Source organism: Schizosaccharomyces octosporus, assembly GCF_000150505.1.
Source record: "Schizosaccharomyces octosporus yFS286 unplaced genomic scaffold supercont6.1, whole genome shotgun sequence".
In the NCBI taxonomy this organism is placed as follows: Eukaryota; Fungi; Ascomycota; class Schizosaccharomycetes; order Schizosaccharomycetales; family Schizosaccharomycetaceae; genus Schizosaccharomyces; species Schizosaccharomyces octosporus.
Genome location: NW_013185619.1, coordinates 1,424,552 through 1,450,639, shown reverse-complemented (window position 1 = coordinate 1,450,639; position 26,088 = coordinate 1,424,552). Strand labels below are relative to the sequence as shown.

Here is a 26,088-nt window from a genome sequence, read left to right as displayed (position 1 = left end):
TAGGAAACCAAAGGTAACAAGACGGTTACCAACCAACCTTAGCAACCGGAGCAAGCAAAAGTTTTACGCTCAAATTTAAAAGTTTTGTTACTAAAAAAATGAAAAACAAGATTAGAATCCTCCTATCGCTTCTTCAGCTCTTTCAGGAAAAAGTCAAATTCCTCATTTCCTGAACAAAGGATTCAGTGCTTTGTTTACATTGTGATATCAGTATAGCATGCTCAATATCTCGTGTAGGAATGACTTTTTGAAAAATAAAATTCAGCAATTTTGTAAAAAAAATTTTGCGACAACAGTAAAATAATAAAATAAGTTGTATTCCTTCTAGTTTTAGAGATATTTGCTTCTTCATGTATATCCCGGTACCACTGATGTCAAGCACACATTAAGCGAACTTTATCTTCATATGGTAAACAACACAAGACTGGGATATAGATGTAGAAGCTAAGAGCTATGAGACACTAGTTCAAAATATGAAAAACTTATCCTTGAAAGTTTTATTTTTAAAACATATTTGAAATATGCTCTTTTCCTTTCTACTTGCGAGAAATCTTTCAGGATTGGGTTTATCTGGATTACTTAAGTGTCTTTCAGGTAACTGTTTGAAACTCCTAAAGAAAAAGCATTTCGTCAATCCTTATCCACAAAAGATAAAGATTTTCACTATATATTTTATTAGCAGCTAATTTCTGACGCCTTGAACAAAGAAAGTATGAACTGTAGATATAGTATCTCCATTTTCCAGACTGTTGGTAGTTAAGGCAGCATCATAACTTTGGAGCCCTCTCTTATCAACTAGACACAATTCTTGAATTATGAAATAACGATCACATTTTGTTTAAAAGACTGCTGCAAAGCCTAGTGTACTTTTCAGTGAGGAATAGGACTTTCATCAAATCAAGAAATTATCACATTAATAACTATTAATTTTCAAATAGAATCATTTTAGAAACAATCAATAGTGTCAAACTGAAATTGCAAGGTTTGCTGAGACATCTCATCTCTTAGTGGGGACGGAAGTACCTTATACCACCTTCTACCAACACTTTTGACAGAAACTCGAAATTCATCGTACATCAGTCAACGTATGGAAAATAAATTACAAAATGAGAAATTAATTCATGAATAGATGAAAAATCTGATTGTTCAACGCCAACGCTTCTTGCAAAGCATCCATAGACCTACTTATTTGCAAGTAAGTAATTTCTTTGACAGACCCGTAGATATGGCTGTTTGAAGTATCTCTAACCGCTTATTCTTCTAGAGGCCTGGTAGCGGTTTCTTGGTTTATCCTTATTACGCCGCCATGGGTGGAATTTCTTTGCTTTCCGTCTACTTCACTGGAAAGCTGCTTATGGTAAGTTTACAAGTTAGAATATGCATGAAAAGAAAAAGTGACTGACCTAAATGAATTAGGCTAAGAAGGATTAAGCTTCTTTCCAGGCACGGTATAGCTTTGCACGACCATTTAGTCGTTTCTCTCTTTATTGCTCTTCTCCTCTTCTCGATTAAGCGGATGTTCTCTCATTATAGCTACATTTGTTTAATTTTTAGCAATCAATATGGTTTCAATCCTTTACTCAAAAGTATTCTTTAAAAGTTTATAAAATCCATCCGCGAAACAAAATATATAACAAAACCACTATACATCAGCGTCTGTGATGTGTTTTTTTAAACTGGAAATGTAGTGATAGTACACCATTATCGAAACTGCTTTTAAACCCTCGTTCACGTTTGGCACTGTAGTCCCACTCTTTGTCCACGATACAGAAAGCAATATCTTGGTATGGTGCCCCTGCGATAAAACGTATAATACAAACATTATCTTGTGTCATTGCCGACTCTCTGTCAGCTTTCGGTCCACGTTCAATCTTGTACGTTGGTGAGCGAGTAGTGCCAATCAAGTCAGGATAGAAAATGTTGAATCGATATCCCTGCACAGCTTTCGGAGGTGGGTGCGCTTCATTATAATGCGCCTGATTATATGAATTCCATTCAAACCCTAACATGACCTTGTTTAAATACTTAGGCTTCTTCAACGGTATTCCATCTTGACTTTTTGTTCTTACTTGCCCTTCTACAAAGTCACCAACCATTTCTTGTTCTTCTTCGCCTCCGGCTTTGAGATATTCACGTTCGAGTTTTGCACTTACAGTTTTGAAAAATTCTTCCTCAGCGTCAGCTACCGATTTTTTGGGAGTTCTTTTGTTTTGGTTTTTTACATGGAAAGATGTAGGAATATATATACTTCCCTTTACAGCCTCAACTTTTTCAGACTAAACACGTGTTAGTATATAGGCGAAAACCGGCAACTTACTAAAGCGTCTTCATAATCCCTTTGTTCAATAGGTTGTATTGTTTTTGATATGGTATCGATTTGGTATAATGGATCGGGGTCAATTGGTAGTTTGTAAAGTTTCGGGGGAGGCGTATCATTTTGTTGCTTGTATAAAAAATTTGCATCGGATACTGCCTTCTCCATTTCCGCTTGAACCATTTCCTGCTTTCGTTGTTGTAGTGGTTGAGAAAACAAATCGCGAAGATATGCCATTGCTTTATAAGCTTGTATGGATTTTAATAGATCCTCCCAATAATCAGTGTCAATGGGTTCTCCACTCTGAAGTTTTCCTTGTACTTTTGTTTCTAACACTACCAGTTGGTCATAATTTTTAGGAGCAAGGATGCTTTGGATATCTTTGGCAACTGTTTTCAAGCTTCGTGAAGCATTCCCGTATTGATCAAGTTCCAAGAACGAAACGGCCAGTTCGTATACAGACTAATAGGTTAGATTATAAACATACAAGAAAAATTACCTTCCAAAACTTTGAGCTTATAGTATCATCCGTTAATGTCATTATTTCAGGTATATTTTCGATGAGGATATTTATTTCTTCAACAGGGGCAATCTAATATGTCAATATTTATTAAATAAATTTACATACCTTGATAGTAAAAATTGGGTCAAACATATCCAAATTAGTCAAATCCATGCTTCCAGTATAAATTCCACTCTGATTGTTTTTCTGTGAAAGCAGAGAAAGGCTTACCAAAAGCTTCTCAAGTAGACCGGCTCGATCCTCCTTCACTCTTATAATAGCTTTTAATAGCTTTTGTTGTCTCAAAAAAGCCTTCTCTTTAGATTCACGAACTCTAGGCGCCTCCTGATCATCATCTTTTTCATCCGTTTCTCCCTAAGTTCTGAAGTTAGAAACAAACTGCAATCAAATGAGAATCAAACCCTTACCGACGTCCTTGTCTTGCGAACTCTGTTTGCGTAACTCCTGTGTCTTGGAGGTGAAAGAGATCGTTCCCTCTTTAATCGATCATAGGGTTTTCTTGTAAAAGACATATTTGAATGGATATAAAGGTTTTTTGATATATAAACAGACCAGTTCGTAATGAAAGTGCTTTTTCTTCAATGAGCAATGTCTGCAACCTTTTCAATTCTTATTCTGTTTTAAGTAGCAGATCTCTTCTATGTGTGATTTCGGACCGTATTCAGATGAAAATAAGTAAATAAATATAACCAGCAACTCGTACTTGCACAATTTTCTATTTTTTTTCTTTTCTTTTCCTCTTGATCTGCTTCAACACTATGTTATAATTCTCCAAATTCTACACATATAACACAAAAGCGTATATTACTAAAGATATGATTGATCGTTTGTTTATTTATGTATGAGTTATATGTATATTATGAATACTTTCAGCATTTTCTTGCTCTAATCTTCGTTTGCAGTCTGAAAAGTATCCTAAGAACAATTAAAAATCTTTTGAGAATCCATGGTTTAAGTAGACAGTCGCTGAAGATGGTTTTAATAGCCAAGACCTATGCTTTGACATATCCAAAAAAAAATCTTTGCTTACAGAAATTTATAAGGAGTACATGTCAAACATGCTTCATAATTCATTTATTTTTATTTTTGCTCTTTGTTTACGTGTTCCTTTGTTTACAACTCACCATTGCCATAACAACCACTTTGTGCATTGAAATCGTCAGCAAATGTTTACCAAGTAAACAACAAAATTGAAACGCCAGGAGGAAACCCATTTAGGACACTCATTTCCACTATCTTCTTTTCCTTGATTTTATTCAATTTTGGAGTTTAATTCCTATAGTTTGTAAATCTGGATTCTACGGGATTATACATTCTAGTTGGATGATCGCTTGTGCGGCGACGAGCTTCGATGTCCAGACAATCGTCCATCTCAGTCGCAGGTTTGTTTCTCTTTTGGCATTGGTTGATGATTTATTAACGATTATTAGTCCGAGTCCGCCCTTTTAGTAGCGTCGAATCTGCCAACTTACTAGCATCGTCAGATGGGCAGTCTTTAGCGAGTTCACTTTCTTTGAGAACTCCAGGAACATATCGAGGGATTCGAAGAGTAGTCAAAGTGTTAGATGACCGTGTACTAGTGTTTGACCCTCCAGATGATGCTTCCTCTATACACACCGGCAGAAGACGAATGTCCGCTCCACAGCGTAACATATCTCGACTTTCTGGAAGAAAGGGAACCTTCACAGGATTTGGTCGTGATCTCCGATACGCTTTTGACAGGGTATTCGATGAAACTGCTCCACAACAAAGCGTATATGAACAAACTGCACGCCCTCTCTTGGACAATATCCTAGATGGGTTCAATTCTACGGTTTTTGCATACGGAGCTACAGGTTGTGGTAAAACTCACACGATTACTGGAACAAATGAGGATCCTGGTATTGTGTATTTAACCCTAAAGGAACTATTTGAACGAATGGATGATTTAAAAGATGAAAAGGTTTTTAATATTCACGTTTCTTATTTGGAAATCTATAATGAAACGATTCGAGACTTGTTGACTGAGCAACCGTTTAGTCAATCCAAACCTCTAACGCTGCGCGAGGATGCCGATCGTCGGATTACTGTTCCAGGATTAACATCATTATCTCCTACTACTCTAGAAGAGGTAATGGAAATTGTTTCTCGTGGCAATGAAAACCGAACCATGTCACCTACAGCAGCAAACGTTGCTTCTTCACGATCTCATGCTGTCTTACAGGTTTCTGTTGTACAGAAACCGCGTACTGCGGATATTAATGAAGACCACGCTTTGGCTACCCTGTCCATTATTGACCTTGCTGGTTCAGAACGTGCAAATGCTACCAAAAGTCGAGGTGGCCGCTTATTAGAAGGTGCTAATATCAACAGGTCTCTACTGGCGTTAGGGAATTGTATAAATGCTTTGTGTGATCCACACCGGAGAGCGCACATTCCTTACCGTGATTCTAAATTAACGAGACTACTAAAGTTTAGCCTTGGTGGTAACTGTAAAACCGTCATGATTGTATGCATATCTCCTTCATCATTCCATTATGAAGAGACTCACAATACGTTGAAATATGCTAATCGGGCAAAAAACATCAAAACTGAAGTTTTAAGGAATATGATTAGTGTGGATAGACACGTAAGTCAATACGTGAAAGCGATTGTAGATCTTCGCCAACAAATTTCTGAACTCGAGGACCGGCTAGGTAACCCAAGCTCATCCGCCTCAATAACAGCAGCCGCAAAGAATCAAGCAGCTGTGCAAGCTAAAGCTTGTGAATCAAAATTAATGGAGGCTAAGGATTTACTGCGAGCCACCTTTTTGGAAACACTACCTTTACAAAAAGACACAATCAAAAAAGTAGAGAGCGTCAAGCATTATGATGATTCCATTAACATTTTGAAATATTGGATATCTTCCTGTGAACGGATCATTGACAACCCATCCAACGAAAGACTATCCTTAGCAAAGTCGAAGTTAGAATCGCTGTTGATACAGAGATCATCTATCATTGCTGAAGTTAACCCTGAAATAGTCTATGACGCTTTCCAAAAATGTGTTGATCCTGTCGTAAGTTATTTTAAAGAAAATAATGCTGTGATGTATGCGGATATTTTACAGGATGAGATCGACTTACTAAAGTCCATCATCGAAAATCAAATTTTGGATGCGCAAAGCAAAGTTGATGACTATACTCCAGTTCTACAAAAGCTAATGGAAATTTCCTTTATGTCACTTACCCAATTCAAGCGTGAAAATCAAGCAGCATTAACCAGTCTACTTAAGAATTGGCTGTCAGATTTTGGTTCAAAGGATAAACATAGCATTTATCAACTTTATCATATGGAAGGCTACGATGAACTTAGACAACGCTCTCCAAAGACAACAATCCCTTCTCATCCACCTTCTCCATCCAAACAATCGAAAATATCAAATTCGCCTAGAAGGTTTGCCGTTAGGTCACCTAAAAAACCCGTTGTTATACCTAGAAGATCTCCCAAGAAACGTGTTCGGTTTGATGATTCTATGTCCACTTCTGACTCAAGCGTTTCAGCTTATAACTCTCCTGAACCAATGCATTCCAAAGATAATCCTTGGGCTCTTGAGAACACTCATCCACCTCCTTCTTTCCCTTTGACCCTATCTAGTAAAGGCAACAACAATACGTTGGATCTTGCCGAGGCTTTAGACTCCCCCCAGTCCTCACTTCTGGAAGATAAACCAGAAGATGAAGACGATAAAGCAGTGGAATTGGAATCATTACCTAAGAGATATGAACCCTTATCGACATCAAACGTGGATGTGGAAATGGCGAATGTATTTGGAGCCGAGTCTTCAAATGAAGAAGTTTCTCTGCCTCACTTGGACACGATAGATCTGGATGGAAGTCCTAATTCTTCGATGTCCAAACGCAGCTTCGATCAACGAGAGGAAGCTCCACAGGCAAATGCTTCTCAAACTCCGGATACTTTGAATCAAGATAGTCTTAACCCCCCAAGAAACCTTAGTTCTTTGTCGTCCTTGCGTCTCTCCAACCCATCCAATATTCGAAGGTCGTTTCTAGTTACCAGGGATACACAAAAAGACAAGTGAATGGTTAATTTACGAGAATACTACACTATATAAAAAGAATACGATAGCATTAAGGAAATACTGCATTTATAATTTAAGGATGAGGAAATGAAATAACTTATTTTCATGGAACAGCATGCAATTAAATAAACCAGTATAAATGAATTATCTACTTCTTATTAACCCGCCCATATATCATCACGCATATATTAAATAGACTATTATTATTACTCACAAATATCCCAAAAATATTCATATTTAATTGAATACAACCAAAAACCACTTAAGCAAACCATAAGAAACTATTACCCTATTTAATACAAACGCTTTTCATAAGTAGCAAAACCTTGAATATCACCTTCACGAATGGCGGCACTGGAACGTAATTCGAAACGAACTTCATGAGCGTTAACAGCTTCATGAAGCTTTTCGAGGGAGCGAACACCAATGTCTTGGCAAGCGTGTTGCAAACCGGTGTAAAGATAAGGCAAGAAACGAAGAAGAGATCCCTTGTCCACAACAAGACCAGATACACCTTGAGCAACTCTAACAGAGTCATTTTCAGAGAAGTAACGACCAGTGGAAGCATTCTTGTTCACACCAGTACCTTCCATAGCAGCAATGGAACCCATACCACGGTAGGACTTGTAGCGTTGTCCATCACGGACATAATACTCACCAGGAGATTCGGTAGTACCAGCAAGCAAGCTACCCATCATGACACCAGTAGCACCAAGGGTAAGACTCTTGACCATGTGACCTATATTTTGAATACCACCATCAGCAATGACACCGACACCGAATTGGGAGGCGAATTCGGCAACTTGAGCAATTGCAGTAGCTTGAGGACGGCCACATGCCATGACTTCTTGTGTGATACAGGCAGCACCGCTACCCATACCAATACGCAAACCGTCGGCACCGGCAGCAATCAAGTTTGCGGCTTGTTCACGGGTAACAACGTTACCAGCGATAACATCGAGTTTGGGGAAGCTGGACTTGATGAACTTAATCATTTCGATTTGAAAGTGAGAGTTACCTTGAGAAGAGTCGATAACAACGACATCGACACCAGCTTCGGCCAACAACTTTAAGCGCAAACGGTCATCATCACGAGTACCGATAGCTGCAGCGACCATAAGCTGTTTAGTTTCAGCGGACTTGCTAGCATTGGGAAAGTTCAAGTTCTTCATCAAGTCGGTCAAAGAAAGCAAAGCAACCAAGTTGAAGTCACCATCGACAACAGGGAGCTTACCCTTCTTAGAGTTACGCAAAATCTCGTTGGCACGTTCCAAACTAATGCCTTCCCGAGTAGTAATCAAATTGTCCTTGGTCATAACCTCAGTGACCTTAGTGTCGACATCTCTGTGGAATTGAACATCACGAGAAGTAACAATACCAATTAACTTGCCGCGAAGCTTACCGGTGTCTAAATAAAGGTTAGCTAAATTCAAAAACATAAGAAAGTCATGTATATAGAAGAGCTAAAGTTTTAAGTGAATAGTTGCTTAAACTTCAGGAATCGAAATGTTGTCCCCATGACGGTTAGGTCATTGCGGAAGAACGAAAGTTAATTGATTTGAGACATCATTAGCAGCAAAACATTAAGCTCTTCTATATACCATTTTCATTAAAAAACATACCAGTTACAGGAATACCACTAAAGCCTTTGGTTTCCTTGATTTTTAAGACATCACCAACAGTGTGTTCAGGGGAGAAGACAACGGGATCAGTAATGAAACCGTTTTCGAACTTCTTCACCTTGCGAACCATATCAGCTTGCTCTTCAGCAGTGCAGTTATGATGGATCACACCAATACCACCAGAAAGTGCCATATAAATGGCCATTTGATCTTCGGTGACAGTATCCATAGGAGAACTGACAAAAGGAGTCTTCAAAGTGACATTACGAGAGATCTTTGTTTCCAAAGAAACACTGTTAGGAACGAAATCGATGTATCCAGGCAAAATCAAGAAGTCGTTGAATGTAAGACCACCTTGGAAGTTGTGACGAATTAAATCATCAATACTTAACCCATCCTTCTTTTCATACTTCTTAAGAAGGTCTAAAGCTTCAGTGTAAGGTTTAACAGCAGACATTTTGATTGCTTCCAAAGTCGTCCCGGGTATTGTTACCAATTTAAAAATTTTGCGGGTACAGTCCTTATATAGAAAAAATTACGAGGTACTGCGTGCTCTAGCGAAACATCATGTTAAAGAGGTGCGAGAAATAGTTGACTGAATAGTACGATTAAAAAACAAATTTTACTGAGTTATAAAATATGTTTGTTTCGAAAAAAGAAAAACCTATTGAATTGTTTTATCATATTAAAATAATAATTCAACAACTATAAAGGTGCACTCTAGAATTTCTCTTAATTGTCCTCAACTTTAAGGTGAACGCTTGGATTACGAATGGTATAGAGCAATAAACGCTGACTAAAAAAAGGCTTGACAGTGGAAGGTCTTGGATGAATAGTGATTAAATTTGAGCTCTATCCTCTTTGTTTACCATTCCTTGATGACATTGTCGTTTAGTAATCCATAGCACTTTCTATGATCATAGTCGTCAATGGAAGGTACGGTTTCCTTAAAGTTACAACAGGGTCATCTCTTTGACATTGAAGTCCCTAATGATTTATGTGATAAATTATGCAAATACTTGGGTATTGAACTTGAACCTGATTTGGATTTAGCATGCCATATGCCTAACGATTGTTAAAAAGCATACCGAACATACAACTGAAAATGAAATTGGATAAAGAAATCATAATGATGATAAAAAAAAAAAAGAAACGAGTATTTATTAAAATCTACACTTGAAACGAAAGAAACTAATCTAAATGACCCTAAACTGAACTAAACTAAACTAAACTGAACGAATTAAGATAAATTAACGATTACCTGTATAAAACCCAAATAACTGATGCTACCTTAAAATGGAAATGAATGAACTGCTATCCTAAATCATATGAACGGAATACATAGAAATTTTATTCCAAAATGGCGGAAATATTCAGAGTAGTTGCCCAATACAAAAGAACCTTTTGTTGATAATAAACTATGCTCTTCTTAAGGCTCACCCATTTCTTTTCCTCCTTTTCATTTTCTTCCTTTTTTTTTTCTTTGTATTCTTTTTCTGGTATTCGCATTCATCATATACATACCATGAATTAAGGATATTGAAACCACTAAAAATAAATATATCCAAGATCGACACAATTATACGATCAAATTATAACATAAAACAAACAAAGCGGATAAAGAATATAAATCTTTCTGATTCGGTAAACAAGAGACCAGAGAAGAAGGCAGAATCGTAGAATCCAAGTAAATTCAAACTACCTCATCAAGCCACTCAAACTGGCCAAGATGAGGATTCCAGCGACGACTCTTCATTGCAAATTCTTCCTCATCACTAGCCCATTCATTTTCTCTATAACCAATAGGAGCAGACGTCTTTTCAAAGGAAGTTTCTAGTTTTTCTTCTGAAGAGGGAATGTAAGGAAGGGCATTTTGGTTAATGGGATAAACTGTTCCGTTTCCTATCGAATTTCTAACGGGGAGAAACCAGAACCATGGTGCTGATCCCATCACCTGGCACCAATTATTATACAGACCAACGTTAAATGGCTGTGTTGATTTGGCATATTTCGACCAGCTAGATTTCATAGACTCTAAGGTAGTGATATTCTGAAAAAGAAGGAAAGTATGATAAACAGTAAACGCAACCATTACAATACTAAGGCCAAACGCAAATGCAAAGAGAGAACCCCAAAACACTAAATAGACAGAGCTGATGGTTCCATTTGCTGCAGTAAAATGCTTTGTTATGGCCATAAAAGTACTGTAAACGCTCGTCAGGGAATACGTTGTCAAATATAAGCATACGAGATAAAAAAGCTTATGGTTATGAAATCCAATACAATTCCGAAACCAAAGACAATGATGATCCATGCGCAGCACACAAGAATCGCAACGTGAACAGTGATGAGTTCGGTCAGCCTTGTATTGCAGGCATTTGCTGCAATAGCGAGGCATTCCATCTTTTCGCTTCATATATTGGTTACTCGTTTTCGGCTCAAACAACGCAGTCTTTATGTTAGTATTGCATTTTATTCCATTTTTACTTACCATTGGGGTTCCAGGAGGGGTTATGTTTGCATATATATAGCTGAATACCATCAAAATATACAGTACCAATTGAAATTGACCCAATCTGGACGGGGACAGCTTGTGAATAACCCAATTTAGCCACTGAGCTTCAGTCATCAATATGAGCGCAAATATTTGCAAGCCATTTTTAATGAGCTTTAGCAATGCTATTTTGAACAGGTCTATCAGCCCACGAATGTAACCCATCTCCAACGCCGTCTTTATGGTCCTTGAATTAAATATTGATATAAAATAAGTATTTTCCTATGCTTTTCAGCACGCTGCTTCCATGTATTAAAGATATGGCTATTTCATAAAGGATGTGGTGAATGGATGGGTCGAGTAAAAAACAACATTCTCAGATTGAAATGGTAAATAAGCAACACCTCTTTAATACGATGAAAAAATCATTGTAGTTTTCATATAATATACAAACGTTTACTTTGAATTATAAATTAGATAGCAAGATAAATTCAAATGAGAGAATTGTAAACATCTTTTATGTGGCTGGATTCCTTCAGTGAAGCATAAAAAGAGCAAATGACTGTCTCTGAAAACGCTACACTTTTCTTTTTATATGTTTGTACAGTTAAGGAATTCAATCAAGCATTGAATACTACACGTATGCAGTAACTAGTATTACAATGCTTCTTAACTGTTAATTTGTCATTGCTTTTGCATAGCGTCAGATGAGACTGCAGTATTTGAAATGATAATTCTCATGGTAGAATAAAAAAACAGAAAAATAAATGGACACGCTCAACATGAACCTGTGTAAATCTTGAGCTCCAATTGCGTCAAATTATTGCTAATAGGAGTTTTGATTCAGCATATATATAAACAGAAACTGTCTTAGCCAGCACGAATAAAGAGACGTGAAATTAAAAAACCACATAGATTATTATTCATTCCTATCAAAACCTATAATAAATATCCATATCCATATCCATGTAAATAAATACAAAATCAATTCCGCTACTTACGGCTTTTCCATTTCTTGGCGCTCATGGTTATTCTTCTCTTTACTCTCATCATACTGCAATACACTTTGGCTTAACTTGTTTTGCTTTGTAAGAAATGACAAGATTGCTCCTAACGCCGCGAAAGGTACGTTGACAATCCAAATCATCCTAATGGCATCTGCAAGGGCATTCAAAATATGTTCTCTTTTTGAAACATCCGCAATTGCTTGGATTTGTGAATACGACATATTTTTATCGTAAGACATGCCTTGTAGCAACGTAGACAGTCGTTGATCATAAATTACTGCACCAATAGCAATACCAATAGAGGAACCCATATTTCGAAGCAACATGAAAGCAGAGCAAGAAGTTGCCATGGTTGCGGGAGGGACAGATGCCTGTAAGGCAATTAGATTAGGTTGAAACAAATTACCAACACCAACGGCTGTTAATGCAATGAAACCCATAACTCTGGAGATGTCAGTTTTGTAGTGAATGGCAATCATAGAGCCTGCACCAGCTAGAAGAATAATCCAGCCACCAATCATAAAGTATGTATAATTCCTTAGCTTACCAATGCTAAAGCCGCTAATAGCTGAGGTTACGGAAGAGACAACTGCGAAGGAGAGTGTGTGGACACCAGACATGAGTGGACCATCGCCTTTAACATTTTGCAAGTATACGGGAATGTAGTACGTGATGGTGGACATAATGTAGTAATGCAAGAAGGAGGTGACCATAATGGAGGTGAGAGAGATAGTTTTAAATGCAGAAGGAGGCATAATTTTCACACGCTTGGTATATGTTTCATTCACAGCAAAAACAACTAGGCAAAGAATGCCAATAATGAGATAACACAAGATATTAGGGTGCTTCCAAACACCGGTAGTAGAACCAAGACTAAGACCAAGAAGAAAAAGAACAACGCCAATGGTGATGGTGATGATGCCAAGAAAATCAAAAGTTTTCATAAACTGTGAAAATGAGGTTCTTGGCTTAGGAATTAAATTAAGGAAAAAAATTAGTGTAGTCAAGGCGATACCACCAGTTGGGAGATTAATGAAAAAAATCCAACGCCAGGTTGTTTTTTGCGAAATGGCACCACCTATCAAAGGACCCATGACAGAAGCAATGCCCCATGTCGCACCAAAACAACCTGTATAGTACGAACGGGTTTGAAGAGGTGTAATGTCAGCGATAACAATTGTGACCAAGGACATGATTCCACCACCGCCAATACCCTGAACGGCGCGGCACAAGATGAGCCAAATCATACTTTTAGCAGCACCACAAAGGGCACTTCCAAGGAGAAAAATGATAGTAGAGGAGTAGAGAACAACCTTTCGACCGAGCACTTCACTCATGATGCCTGCAAAAGGTAAAACGGCGGTCTCTGCCAACGAATAAGCAGTACCAATCCACGAATAGGACGAGCTGTTGTCGAAGCTTTTGACAATAGTGGGGATGGCAGTGGTAATAATGGTTTGATCAAGAGCAGCAAGAAAGATGCATAGCATGAGACCTGGGATGACGATATAAAGACGATTAGAAGGGAGTACTAAGGTAAAATCTGGGTCTTCAGACTCATCATAATCATCGCGCGATTGTACGGTAACACGAGACTTTAGACCATGATGTTGTCCCAGAGAAACGGGTTTTAAAGACCCCACTTCATCTATTTTGGAATTGGATAGATTCCAATAGGAAGATGACGGGTAAGAAGAGTCTCTGCCAGAACTATAGAGATGATCTTGCACAGGAAGCGTTTCAGGAGAATGAGATGGCGGCGACATGGCTAAAGAACAGGTTTATAGTGGCGGCTTTAAGGAAAAAAAAAAAGAAAAAAAAAAGTCAAAAAGGTTGACGTTTCCCAAAAAGAACAGACAAAAGGAATAAAAACACACAAGCACACAACAGAAGTAATTTAATTCAATTAAACAAGAAAAATCAATGAATTGAAACCCCTTTGATCAATGAATGAAAACAACCAAAACAAAAATAAAAAATAGCTAAAAAGGAATCACTCAAGAGGAATCCAAAACCAGACAATGTGAAATTAAAAGGAATTAAATAAGAAAAAAAGATAGAAAGAAAGAAACAACAGGATGTACAAAAAAAGGTATTACTTGTTGAATTCCTGCCTAGCAAAAGTGAAGGATATGGCGAAGGGTGTTGTGGACGATGGCAAACGTTGTAGTGATAGTTGAAGTAGTTTCTATTGCAAAATGGAGTAATGAATATTAGAAAAGAAAAAGAAAAAGAAAAAGAAAAATGTTTGAGAATTCGAAATAAAAAAACAATTTTATGATGGAGGCTTTTTCTAATCTTACTCCATTGTACTAGTGTATGCTTTCGTAGGAAAAAAATAAAAGTTGCTAGCTGATAAAATTACTATGGTCGGTTGTATCTCCCTTTCAACTAGGTATTCTGCTGTGGTTTGTTTTCCTCTGCTAATATGACTCTTCTTTACTCTTTGCGTCTTAAAGAGAAAGCAATCTGATCAGTCAGTAGGCCACTTACACACACACCCACACAGGTAGATATAAGCATATACTTCTTCTCTCTGTCTCTCTCTGCTTTACGCTCTGCATACCATTGCAAAGCCGACAAAGCAACTTGTCAAAGTTCATAAAGAAAAAGAACGACTCAACACTATACTAGTTTTAGTTCCCAAACTCATTCTCTGCCTTTTTCATGTTTAACGTTTTTTTTTCTTCTTCATTGCATTGCAATGCTCTACGTCCTAGATCACTAGGTAAAAACAATCTTCTCTTTACTGTCCATCCTTATATTGATTGATTGAATGATCCATCCATGACAATAGAATCTCAATATCAGAGACAAGAGATAGGGCAACGCAGCGACTTCCTTTGACGTTAAGACACAGTGTGTTTTGCATAACGTTTATCTTGAGAAGCCATAAATGGTGTCTTTAGGGACCCTTTCTATCGCCGTAATAATGGAGAGTTAAAAATCGGTGATCGACCTGTTCCGAACCTTGGTGTTTCCAAGTGGGTATATATACGAGAGTCGCTACTAGTCCTTAAAGACTTTGCTGCTTTTCTTGCGTCCCCTTTCAGTAATTAGTTTTCATCCTTTTTTTGGACGTATGAACAAGGATCGTAAAACACCTTCTTTCGTCCATTGAGAACAGTCATCACTTTAAACAACTATTATCCATTGTTGTGAACTGTAAAGATTTCAAACTTGGATCCTTGGGTATAGCAAATCGAACACTTGGTGCTTTAGAGCTGGTTAGCTGGTGTGGAATCACAAGTGAATTCTAAAACTGTCTTGTCTGTGTTGGTGTTTTTTGTCTTGATTAAGGAATTGAATTTTTTTTTTTTAATTCATTAGTATCTTTCCTCAGGACAAAAGAAATTATCAAAAGAACAATTCTTAATCGAAATCTAACTGGATCTGTCTATTCCTCGTAAAGTGGTACTCCTGTGGTTTTATTTATTTTTATTTTTTATTTTCTAAATTTTTATTTTTTTTTTTCAATCCCAGCCTGTTGAAATCAAAGTTATTTTCTTTTTTATTGTTCTTTTTCTTTCTCTTTGATTTCGACTTTGATCTTGTGTTTCTTCTCCTTTTCTCCTTTCTCCTCTCATCAAAAGACTCTTTTTTTACGTTCATTATGTCTAGCCCTTTTGCTTATGCCGATACGTATCCCCCTCCTCCCACCTTTCAGCAAAAATGTTCAAGCGCTATCCGGTCCGTCTTCACTAAAGATTTTTGGATCGGTGACTATGATTATAGTTTCATGCTTCCTGCCATCCCCTTTACCAAAAGTAAACCAAAATCCCCTCCCTTCTTTTCCTTGAATGCCAACACACCCGTTCTCTTGGCTTTTATTTTGGGGTTTCAACATGCCCTCGCCATGGTTGGAGGTGTTACTTCTCCCCCTCGTATCATCGCTGCCAGTGCCAATCTGACAATCGAACAAACCAACTATCTTGTCTCTGCTGCCCTCATAAGTTCGGCGCTCTTGACTCTCATCAATATCATTCGCTTCAAAATCCCCAAAACTAATTACTACATCGGCACAGGCATGCTCTCCGTTCTCGGTATATCCTTCACTAGCGTCAGTGTAGCACCTAAAGTGTTTAGTCAAATGTACCAAAACGGTTATTGTCCTACCGCTTCTGATGGTACCAAACTCCCCTGTCCTGATGCCTACGGTGCATTCATTGCTACCTGCTGCATTTGTTCCTTGCTTGAAATTACCATGTCTTTCATCCCCCCTCGCTTCCTAAAACGCCTCTTCCCTCCCATCGTCACTGGGCCCGTCGTGTTGTTGATTGGTGCATCTCTCATTATGACCGGTCTTGAGGACTGGGCAGGTGGTAGTGGCTGCACCAGCCGTCAAACTATGTGTCCTTCTAACTCTGCTCCCCATCCCCTGTACTGGGGTAGCGCCCAGTTCATCGGATTGGGGTTTAGTGTTTTTGCTACCATCATCATCGTTGAGCGCTTCGGTCCTCCTTTAATGAAAACCACTTCCGTTGTCATTGGTCTTGTTATCGGTATGATCATTTCTGCTGCTACTCATTATTGGGATCGTTCTATCATTGATGCTGCTCCAGTCATCACGTTTAATTGGGTCCATACTTTCCGTCTTAGACTTTATGGTCCTGCCGTTCTCCCCATTCTTGCTATGTACATTGTCAACATGATGGAGGCCATTGGCGATATCACCGCCACCTCAGACGTCTCTATGCTAGAAGTCGATGGTCCCGAATTTGATTCGAGAGTTCAAGGTGGTGTTCTCTGCGACGGTACATCCTCTTTATTAGCTTCACTTATGACTATCACCCCCCTTACCACCTTCGCCCAAAACAACGGTGTAATCAGCCTGACTAAGTGTGCTAATCGAAAAGCCGGCTTTTTTTGTGCTCTTGTCCTATTGTGCATGGGTATCTTTGGTAAGTTCGCCGCCGTATTTGTGGCTATCCCAAATGCCGTTTTGGGAGGAATGACCACCTTTTTGTTTTCCTCCGTCACAACCTCTGGTATAGCCATCATCTCTCAAATACCGTTCAATCGTCGAAACCGCTTTATCCTCACTGCTTCCTTAACGTTGGGTATGGGGTCGATTTTAGTCCCTAACTGGTTTAGTTACTTTTTCACATATTCTGGAAGCAATAAAGGTCTGGTTGGTTTCTTGGACGCCATCACCCTCGTCATGGAGAATGGATTCGCTATCGGTGCTTTTATATCCATATTCCTGAATCTTGTCCTTCCTGAAGAATTGGATCCTGATATGCATAACGACAGTCCTGGTATATCTTCAGGTACTAACGGGATAGTCGAGCTTACAGCCGTTGAGCCCACTGATTCCACTACCATCGATACAAAGAATGAGTCTGAGAAAAAGAAAAGAGACAATAATGGAATCACTGAAGCATCGGTGTAGTTATATTCCCCCATCCCCCCTCTAAACTGAATTGTTGGAAAATTGGTTATAAATGATTTCTTCTAATTCTTAATTTCTGTTTTTTGTTTATTTTTAATGTCTTCTTGATGGTTTGCTTTTTCTATTACACGTCTTCATAATATACTCTTGCAATACAAAATCCTTTTATTTTATTAATATATACCGTAGCTTATTTTAATTCAACATTTTCCTCGCATGTTCAAAGCTTCTAGTAATATTTAAATCACATACACTGTAACTACTTTTACACAATACTTTTATTCTAGCTGTCCCACGATGTCAAGACTTTCAAGCAATTTCTTTAATTTACTTAAACATAATATCATTCGCATATTTAAGTAAGCTAGTAGGTTATCTTGTATAAGGAATATGACCATCTTTCAGGGCCGCGTAATATGCGATCCAAGCATGATTGTATCTTGATACTAATTTAATATTTCAGTGCTTATCTTCGTCGGATACAACATCTATAAAACCGATCTAAACCTCTCAAGTTGAATTGTAACAACATCCAACTATGAACAATAAAATTACTTCTTCTACCGTATTTCTTTCTGGAGAAACATTGGTAAATTACTTACCTTGGCACGCTCTGATCGATGCCCTTAGGGACATCTTCACGAAAGCAATTGAATGTCCTCCCAGACTTCACTATCCCATAAGAAGCTCCGTGAATAAACATGAAACTCATGGTACTATGCTGATTATGCCGTGTTGGTCTCCTGGTGAATACATTGGCGTCAAGCAAGTAAACGTTTTCCCCAACAACAGTAAGAAGAACCTGCCAAATCTCGCTAGTCATTACCTTTTAAGTGATGCAAATAGCGGTACCCATTTAGCTCAACTGGACGGAGGAGAACTCACGTCTCGAAGAACTGCTGCCGCCTCTGCTCTTGCTTCTACGTACCTATCTAGAAATGATGCGACTTCACTACTAATCCTAGGATCCGGAAACGTTGCTAGAAATCTCATCTACGCTCATTGCTCTGTTCGTCCCATCAACAAAATTACCGTTTGGAATCATCGATTTGAGAATGCTGCCGCCCTCGTAAAATCGATTTCTGCTGATTTCCCTTCTGTCACGCTGTGTGCGATTAAAAATGAAGACTTGGAACATGCAGTTAAAGCTTGCGATATCATTTCATGCGCAACCTTAAGTACATCTCCTATTGTGAAAGGCTCATGGATTCAACCTGGTACTCACATTGATTTAGTGGGTGGTTTTACTCCAAAAATGCACGAAGTAGACTCCGCCTGTGTTTCTAAAGCAGAAGTTTTTGTTGATACAAGATCTGGTGCGCTATCTGAAGCAGGTGATTTGTTAACACCAATTAAAGAAGGTGCATTCTCTCCTGAAGATGTCCAAGCTGATTTATTCGATTTGTGTCGTGAGCATCACAAAGGACGTGCTCAGTTGACTAGCATTCAAGATGCCATTACACTCTTTAAGTCTGTCGGAGACTCTAGAGAAGACCTTGCTGCAGCTTCTTTAGCTTATAACACGCACAAAAATAAGAGTCTATAAATTTCATTAATGCCTAGAAAATAGATTTCTATAAATTATCAAAAGATTGTGTATTAAAACTAAAAATTATACTGTATTGTAAGATTATTAAATTCTATATTTTAAGCGACATCTACAACTGAGTGATAAGGGGTACCAATCAAAATTGTCTCAGTAGCAGCTCCGCTGTATGAACTGGTGTAGCCACCGTTTATTCCATCAAATGTGGTAGTCGTAGTGGTTGTAGTCTGTTTTGGAACATCTACAAGAACTGTACCAGTCTTAGAGCCTTCTGGTGTAGCGATGGTGGAAGTAAATCCTTGATAACCGGAAGTTATTGTAGTGGTTATCCAGGCAGGTGTAGGAACATCAACTAAAACAGTACCCGCCTTCGATCCCTCGGGAGTAGCGATGGTAGAAGTAAATCCTTGAGAGCCAGAAGTTGTCGTAGTAGTTACCCAGGAAGGTGTAGGAACGTCTACTAGAACAGTACCAGTCTTGGTACCCTCAGCAGTGACGACTGTCGAAGTGAATCCTCGAGAACCGGAAGTGATTGTGCTAGTTACCCAGGCAGGCGTAGGAACATCAATTAAAACAGTACCAGTCTTGGTGCCTTCAGGAGTGACAACGGTGGAAGTGAATCCTTGAGAACCAGAAGTGATTGTGCTAGTTACCCAGGCAGGCGTAGGAACATCAATTACAACAGTACCAGTCTTGGTGCCTTCAGGAGTGGCAACGGTGGAAGTGAATCCTTGAGAACCAGAAGTAATGGTCTTAGTGGTCCAGGCAGGTGTAGGAACGTCTACCAGAACAGTGCCAGTCTTGGTGCCTTCAGGTGTGGCAACGGTGGAAGTGAATCCTTGAGAACCAGAAGTGATTGTGCTAGTTACCCAGGCAGGCGTAGGAACATCAATTATAACAGTACCAGTCTTGGTGCCTTCAGGAGTGACAACGGTGGAAGTGAATCCTTGGGAACCGGAAGTAATGGTCTTAGTGGTCCAGGCAGGTGTAGGAACGTCTACCAGAACAGTGCCAGTCTTGGTACCCTCAGCAGTGAGGACAGTCGAAGTGAATCCTTGAGAACCGGAGGTGACAGTCTTGGTAACCCAAGAGGGACTAGGGCTGGGAGTGTCAATCAACACAGTTCCAGCGGAAGAACCTGAGGGAGTAGCAATGGTGGAAGTGAATCCTTGAGAACCGGAGGTGACAGTCTTGGTAACCCAAGAGGGACTAGGGCTGGGAGTGTCAATCAACACAGTTCCAGCGGAAGAACCTGAGGGAGTAGCAATGGTCGAAGTGAATCCTTGAGAACCGGAGGTGACAGTCTTGGTAACCCAGGAAGGAGTATTACTAGGAGTGTTAACAGCAACAGTGTTGTTAGGGGTAGGGCTAGGAGTGTCAATCAAAACAGTTCCAGGTGAAGAGCCTGAGGGAGTGGCAATGGTGGAAGTGAATCCTTGAGAACCGGAGGTGACGGTCTTGGTAACCCAGGAAGGAGTATTACTTGGAGTGTTAACAGCAACAGAGTTGTTAGGGGTAGGGCTAGGAGTGTCAATCAAAACAGTTCCAGGTGAAGAGCCTGAGGGAGTGGCAATGGTGGAAGTGAATCCTTGAGAACCGGAGGTGACAGTCTTGGTAACCCAAGAAGGTGTAGATATCGAATCAGATTCGGTAGTTACAGTAGTGGTGAAACCTACAAAACCAGAAGTGGTGGTTACTGTATCAGTTTCAGTCAAGCCAGTTATGCTGGGAGAACTACTTACCGAACCTGGACTTGAAGAAGATCCGGTAGTAGTGCTTGTAATAATACTGCTCGATTTATCAACGGAAGTTGAAGATGAGGGGACTGAGGTGGTCTGCGATAGAGATGAAGTATCTACTCCGGGATGCACAGGTGTAGAGTTAATGACACTCTCAGTTAAGGTAGATGCCGAGTATACGGTGCTTGTAATGGGAATAACTTTCGTACCAGTACTTCCATTGCCATTGATGGTAGAAGAAAGAACGACAGTGGAAGATAAAGGAGATGTAGACGTTACAGGGATTGATGAACGAGGGACAGATTGGCTGGCAGAACCACTCAAATTAGAGGTAACCGTAGTAGTAAGAGTGTTGGAACCTATGCTTGTAGTATAGACGGTATCATAAACGGTGGTAAGTTCAGTGGTACTGTAGACATGGGAGCCACTAGTAGAAAGTTCGGTAACCGTAGAAGGACGTCCTTGCTTTCCGTTGTTAGGGAGACCTCCGCTTCCAGACAGGGAAGATGATGAAGGAGAATGCGACGCAAAGGGAGTGGTTGGAACAGTCGATGAAGGAGAAGGTGTTGAAGTGATTGGTTTAGAGGAAACGACATCGGAAGTTATAATTCTAACAGTCGAGCTAGCACCTGAAAGGGATGTTGTTGTGTAAACGGTAGAGAAACGCTCAGTTAGAAAAGAGAAAACAGAGGTGGGAGGGAAAGTCGAAGAACTATCAGTAGCTTTGCTCTGAGTGGGAACCGGGGAAGATGACTTAACTGAGCTTTCAGATGGGGCAGGAGCAGGGGAAGAAGAGGCAGAACCACTGAAGCTCGTAGAGGGTTTCGATTGCGAGGTAGAAACTATAGTGGAACTAACACTTGAAGACGGAGCGCCAGCTGGACTTGTACCGGTAGTTGTTGCAGATGAGGCAGGGACAGATGAGGGACCGGCGTTCGGGCTAGAGCTAGGACTGGGGTTAGGACTAGGACTAGGACTAACACTGGCACTAGTACTGGCAGGAGGAATTTGACTCGAGGTAGCAGCGGTGGCTGAGGAAGGCACGGAAGCTACAGAAGGGACTGGAGAGGAGCTGCCGGTTGAGCTACTAGTAAGAGCAGAAGAGGACTGGAAACCTCCAGTTGGAACACAGGCAAGTTGTGAAGTAAAAGGAACATAAGCAGTAGTGGTAACTTGAGTTGTGACAAGGGTCCAGTAACTAGAAGCGGTGACGGTTTCTTTGGCCGAGTAAAGAGGAACATCAGAAGAAAGAACGTGAGAAGGGCATGAGCATGACGACGCTGCCAGGTCTTTCGACCCATTCAAAACCTCGGCAACGGTAGCGTTCCTGAAAGGACCATTTTGGGAGACGTAAGCTAACTTTTTAGGAAACAATGCAAATGCAGGTGATATCAAAGCAAAGAGAAAGAGAGGAAGGAGAAAAAACGTCATTAAAGTCATGATGAAATTCGTTAAAAAATAAAAAAGGAAATCGTAAAGAGAGAAAAAAACAACAAATCTTCTATATCTAGATAATTAAAATGAACGGATATAACAATGTTTCAAGAAACAGTTTCGCAAAGAATGTCAAAATCTATAAGGAATCCAAGGGAAAAAAAATATTGATCAAAAGTTATGTTTCAAAATATTTCAAAACGAATTGTAGCCAAGAGCGAAACGACAAAACAGGTAATGATAATCGTTGTTGGAGACGCTCGCAGGCCGAAGCTTGTCAAATTAGGCATTCTATGAAGTGCTTATATAGATTTTTTCATTTTGGGAAGACAATAGACAAAGAGAAGAATTGAATGTCAGACAATGTGTCTAAACAATAGACACAATACCAAAAGCAAATTCATGGTTGTGCGTAGTGTTCACAATAGGCGATGATTCACACAATGAATTGAAGAACATGTGTTACTTCATGGGGTAACATTTGTCATTTAAAACACAAAGAAATGTAAACGAAGAGAAAAAAAGAAGGCAATTCGAAGATAGATGTCTTCATGAACACCTTTATGTAATAAAAGTTATAGAAATATCTGTTTCTAAAAAAAAATACGCGGTTTTCTTTCCTCAAACCGAAGATATTCATTTGAGAACACAGGTAACGCAGTGTAAACAAAGGACTTTCAAAAGAACAGCGACAAACAAAATGGCTTCCAAATTAGCATAACATTCGCTAATATTATTCTAAGACAACATAGATGCTTACTTTGACGAGGTAACAGTTTATGGAACAATTGAAATACAATGGGTTATACCTGAAAGGTTGCTTAAGCAAGTAAAGAAAGGGAGAAAGAGCGCTTGTTTTTTAAGAGAAAACAATAGCTAGACAATAGAAAAAGAAAGTTTAGGGGACAAAGAAAAGCGTTATTGCTTTCATGGTCAGCGATCTTCTAAACGAAATGAAAGCAAATATGATGTAGTGAAGACGAACAATTGGAATTTACAACAGGGTAAACAACTGAATTGTTTTTATTTTTTTTTCAGACGTAAATTCTTCTGCTATTACCCTTGCTGCCATGCATGCTCAATTTCGCGTCTTCCCTGTATAGGAAGCAATTCTGCAATGTTGAATCATACATATGTTAAAGAAAAAAAAATAAAAAAAATAAAAAGAACATACAAGGTGATAACTATGCATAATAGTTTCTTTTTGTGTAAGGTTTTATTTTTCTTTAAATAGTTAGAATCTATGTTGGATTTACCAGGAGGGAAAATGATGCATCCTGTCCTTGGTACATTTACCTACGTACATGTTCATGCCAACATTTCCTTGGTGTGAATGAACTCTCAATCAAACATTGTCCTCTTTTATTAGTTGACAGATGATTTCTAAAAATCTATTTTGATGAATTCTTTCCAAAACGAAGACCACGCGTCCTTTGGAACTCCAGATTCTCATTCTTTCCACGCGGATGCTCCTACATCGGCGTTCGCATGTCCTACACAGCTTTCCACGATAGATGAATTATTTGAAAGCCGACGCGCTTCTCAAAAACGTTATGAAACATTCCTGGCGTCTTTATTCGAAAAGTATGGACGCGACACTTCCGACATAGCTGACGAAATTGACCTTTCCACTGGAAAAATTGTTGTTAACCGAGGTCATTTACTTGGTTTAAAAAATAAGAATGATGTTTGGACTCCAGAAGACGAAACTGAGAATTCACCAGTAGATACGTCTCCAGCGTTTGCCTCGTCATCTAGCAAGCTGACGAAGGGCGAGAATCAAACAGCAGTAGAAGTTGAGAAATTGAAGCAATATGATATTGATATAGAAGAAGATGTCCCTCTCATGTCCTTTTTTCGAAACGAGGCTGGTAGTTCATGTCCTTTTAACCGCTCGTCGTTTGTGAAGGCATCGTATCCCAAGAAAAAAATGAAAACCACTAATGCTAATTCTGAAGTGAGAGAACAAGACTCTACTGAAATTTCTTCCGTTCCTTATCCTGATTCTTCTCAACTAGTTACTGACGCACACACGGGTGAAGATGCAGGCCAAATATCAAACTTGAAAAACTTTCCGCATTCTAAGCCAATGCCAGACAATGGACTTGTGGAGACTTTACAAAAAATGCCATTGCCGCTTGTTAACGAAGGGAATAATGTATTAGATTCTCAGGCAAACTCTCATACAAGCAGCAGTGACCGCCAGGACAATCTTACCAATGCATTCCAAACTCCTGAAAAGCCGGCCAAGAAAGACTTCATGTCATCTAAGCGTACTAGTTCTTTTTCCTCTACAAAAAAAAGGAATTTTGTTTCTCTCTTATCAATGGTCTCTCCCCGTCCTTCATTTGTGTACAAGGATTCTCAAAATTTTGTCGCCAAACCCGTTTCTACATCTCAGATATCTACTCCTATGGCCAAGCATCATTCCAAGGAAAACTGTGAAAAGGCATTCTGTTTTGAATGTCTATCCAAAAATAAGGATTAAGGAAAAATTTAACCCATACTCAAGTCCTTTCTCTGCTTACTTTTCCCAGCATATTATTTATTCTATTACACTATAACCATCGGATCACGCATTGGTTCTGTACATTAAATAGAAATATTTTATTTGTTTTTTACTGTTCTTTACTATTTCATGGTGCGAATCGTATAAACCAAAGTAAGGTTGTTGCGTGTCTTGCATTTGTAATAACTATACCAAACAATTTATTTAAGGAATCATTAAAAGTGTCTTTTTGTTCAATTAACCAAACAACTAGATCCAAATTCCTATTTCCTTCTGTTGACTTCCAAAATAGTAGGAGCTGGTCGCGTTTTGGAAAGCTTACCAAGTTCCTCAACAACGTTTTTGTGCAATCAATGGAGTTTACAACGCAGTGTAAGGGTTTAAACACTTCAAATCTAAAAAAAATTACAAAATACTAAATATTATTCTTGTAGCCGCTCAAAATTTTGCACTTCGTTACTACGTTTGTCTTGAGAATGGACGAGACAAACTTCCCGAATTTTACCGGCCTTCGAGTCTCATTAGTTGGAACGGTCGTCCTATGCAATCCGCGGATCTCTTATCCATGATCGCAAACTTTCCACCTACGAAAACGAAAGTGGACGATTACGACTGTCAGAGTATCATGGGGTCGATTGCCAATCTGCTACTAATGGTTTCCGGCAGCATTCGTTTTGCAGACAAAAAGGCCCATATTTTTTCGTATGAATAAGGAAATAATATCGCTGCTTCTAACATTCTTCTTCTAGTGACAACCTTGTTTTGCAACAAGATGAATCTGGTCAGTACTTCATAGCCAGCCAAAACTTTCGTATTGTAAACCAATGATCTAAAAGAATTGATTAACCAAGTTGTTGAACATGCTGAAGGCGAGAGATTTCAGGTGCCCCCATTGCCTACCTCTTGGACCATACTTGGCCTCTACCACCTTCGAACATCAACCATCATGCATATTTTGAAAATGATTCCTCGCGTAGTTCTTCAACGAACTACCACAAATTCTTTAGCTCGTTGTATGCAACGACCTGCTTTCGTCCGTCCAGTTTGGAGAAGCTATGCGACGACGAAGCCAGATGATAATGTTTTTGGTGAAAATATGGGAATGGACGATAAAATGCACAAGATAGAAGAAAAAATGAGTTCCGTTGTCCTTAACGACCCACAGCTAGTCGAAAAAATTGATCGTCTTCGTGTATTCTGTGAAAAACACGGTCTTAAACCCGGAGTGAAACCTTCACCTTTGGTCATGCTCAAGTTGGCAAGAGATCCAGAATTTATTGAGTTATCACAGGCTATTCGTGAAATTTTTGAAAAGTCCGGTATCCAAAATGATCCTGAGTACGTCCAAAAGATTAAACCAACATTCTACTTACTAACGACAACGTTATAGGCTCTTGGAATATTTAAAGCGAATTAAACTCGATGAGAATTAACGCCAGGGAGCA

General features: G+C 39.1%; 12 protein-coding genes across 12 annotated transcripts; 7 read left to right on the top strand and 5 right to left on the bottom strand.

Moving 5' to 3' along the window:
* The first annotated feature begins 969 nt into the window (after window positions 1-969).
* Window positions 970-1,587, top strand: SOCG_03199 (uncharacterized protein). The gene is made up of 4 exons (XM_013161687.1): window positions 970-1,085; window positions 1,130-1,195; window positions 1,265-1,357; window positions 1,417-1,587. Exons 2-4 carry the CDS (start codon window positions 1,130-1,132, stop codon window positions 1,429-1,431), a joined length of 174 nt encoding a protein of 57 aa, XP_013017141.1. The 5' UTR covers window positions 970-1,085; the 3' UTR covers window positions 1,432-1,587.
* SOCG_03198 (uncharacterized protein) lies at window positions 1,533-3,593 on the bottom strand. Its single transcript, XM_013161686.1, has 5 exons — window positions 3,245-3,593; window positions 2,943-3,191; window positions 2,814-2,906; window positions 2,318-2,776; window positions 1,533-2,276 (listed from the first exon to the last, which is right to left on the bottom strand). The coding sequence occupies exons 1-5, from the start codon at window positions 3,347-3,349 to the stop codon at window positions 1,650-1,652; spliced, it is 1,533 nt and encodes a 510-aa protein (XP_013017140.1). The 5' UTR covers window positions 3,350-3,593; the 3' UTR covers window positions 1,533-1,649.
* A 391-nt stretch (window positions 3,594-3,984) lies between these two features.
* Window positions 3,985-7,093, top strand: SOCG_03197 (kinesin-like protein Klp5). Its single transcript, XM_013161685.1, has 2 exons — window positions 3,985-4,219; window positions 4,268-7,093. The coding sequence occupies exons 1-2, from the start codon at window positions 4,189-4,191 to the stop codon at window positions 6,898-6,900; spliced, it is 2,664 nt and encodes an 887-aa protein (XP_013017139.1). The 5' UTR covers window positions 3,985-4,188; the 3' UTR covers window positions 6,901-7,093.
* Window positions 7,034-9,041, bottom strand: SOCG_03196 (IMP dehydrogenase Gua1). The gene is made up of 2 exons (XM_013161684.1): window positions 8,523-9,041; window positions 7,034-8,308 (listed from the first exon to the last, which is right to left on the bottom strand). The coding sequence occupies exons 1-2, from the start codon at window positions 8,977-8,979 to the stop codon at window positions 7,194-7,196; spliced, it is 1,572 nt and encodes a 523-aa protein (XP_013017138.1). The 5' UTR covers window positions 8,980-9,041; the 3' UTR covers window positions 7,034-7,193.
* A 614-nt stretch (window positions 9,042-9,655) lies between these two features.
* Window positions 9,656-11,414, bottom strand: SOCG_03195 (palmitoyltransferase). Its single transcript, XM_013161683.1, has 2 exons — window positions 11,014-11,414; window positions 9,656-10,974 (listed from the first exon to the last, which is right to left on the bottom strand). The coding sequence occupies exons 1-2, from the start codon at window positions 11,239-11,241 to the stop codon at window positions 10,216-10,218; spliced, it is 987 nt and encodes a 328-aa protein (XP_013017137.1). The 5' UTR covers window positions 11,242-11,414; the 3' UTR covers window positions 9,656-10,215.
* Window positions 11,415-11,910: 496 nt separating this feature from the next.
* On the bottom strand, window positions 11,911-13,870 carry SOCG_03194 (azole resistance protein). Its single transcript, XM_013161682.1, has one exon. The coding sequence runs from the start codon at window positions 13,787-13,789 to the stop codon at window positions 12,014-12,016; it is 1,776 nt and encodes a 591-aa protein (XP_013017136.1). The 5' UTR covers window positions 13,790-13,870; the 3' UTR covers window positions 11,911-12,013.
* Window positions 13,871-14,327: 457 nt separating this feature from the next.
* On the top strand, window positions 14,328-17,632 carry SOCG_03193 (membrane transporter). Its single transcript, XM_013161681.1, has one exon. The coding sequence runs from the start codon at window positions 15,637-15,639 to the stop codon at window positions 17,413-17,415; it is 1,779 nt and encodes a 592-aa protein (XP_013017135.1). The 5' UTR covers window positions 14,328-15,636; the 3' UTR covers window positions 17,416-17,632.
* A 1-nt stretch (window position 17,633) lies between these two features.
* Window positions 17,634-19,025, top strand: SOCG_03192 (ornithine cyclodeaminase family protein). Its single transcript, XM_013161680.1, has one exon. It carries the CDS (start codon window positions 17,954-17,956, stop codon window positions 18,959-18,961), a length of 1,008 nt encoding a protein of 335 aa, XP_013017134.1. The 5' UTR covers window positions 17,634-17,953; the 3' UTR covers window positions 18,962-19,025.
* A 10-nt stretch (window positions 19,026-19,035) lies between these two features.
* Window positions 19,036-22,199, bottom strand: SOCG_03191 (cell agglutination protein mam3). Its single transcript, XM_013161679.1, has one exon. It carries the CDS (start codon window positions 22,138-22,140, stop codon window positions 19,063-19,065), a length of 3,078 nt encoding a protein of 1,025 aa, XP_013017133.1. The 5' UTR covers window positions 22,141-22,199; the 3' UTR covers window positions 19,036-19,062.
* A 621-nt stretch (window positions 22,200-22,820) lies between these two features.
* SOCG_03190 (CENP-A chaperone Scm3) lies at window positions 22,821-24,716 on the top strand. Its single transcript, XM_013161678.1, has one exon. It carries the CDS (start codon window positions 23,534-23,536, stop codon window positions 24,620-24,622), a length of 1,089 nt encoding a protein of 362 aa, XP_013017132.1. The 5' UTR covers window positions 22,821-23,533; the 3' UTR covers window positions 24,623-24,716.
* A 280-nt stretch (window positions 24,717-24,996) lies between these two features.
* On the top strand, window positions 24,997-25,355 carry SOCG_03189 (mRNA export receptor Nxt1; the record flags this gene model as incomplete). Its single annotated transcript, XM_013161677.1, has 2 exons — window positions 24,997-25,015; window positions 25,078-25,355. The coding sequence occupies 2 exons, from the start codon at window positions 24,997-24,999 to the stop codon at window positions 25,353-25,355; spliced, it is 297 nt and encodes a 98-aa protein (XP_013017131.1).
* A 234-nt stretch (window positions 25,356-25,589) lies between these two features.
* SOCG_03188 (uncharacterized protein) lies at window positions 25,590-26,076 on the top strand (the record flags this gene model as incomplete). The annotated part of the gene is made up of 2 exons (XM_013161676.1): window positions 25,590-25,981; window positions 26,034-26,076. 2 exons carry the CDS (start codon window positions 25,590-25,592, stop codon window positions 26,074-26,076), a joined length of 435 nt encoding a protein of 144 aa, XP_013017130.1.
* Between the last annotated feature and the right edge of the window lie 12 nt (window positions 26,077-26,088).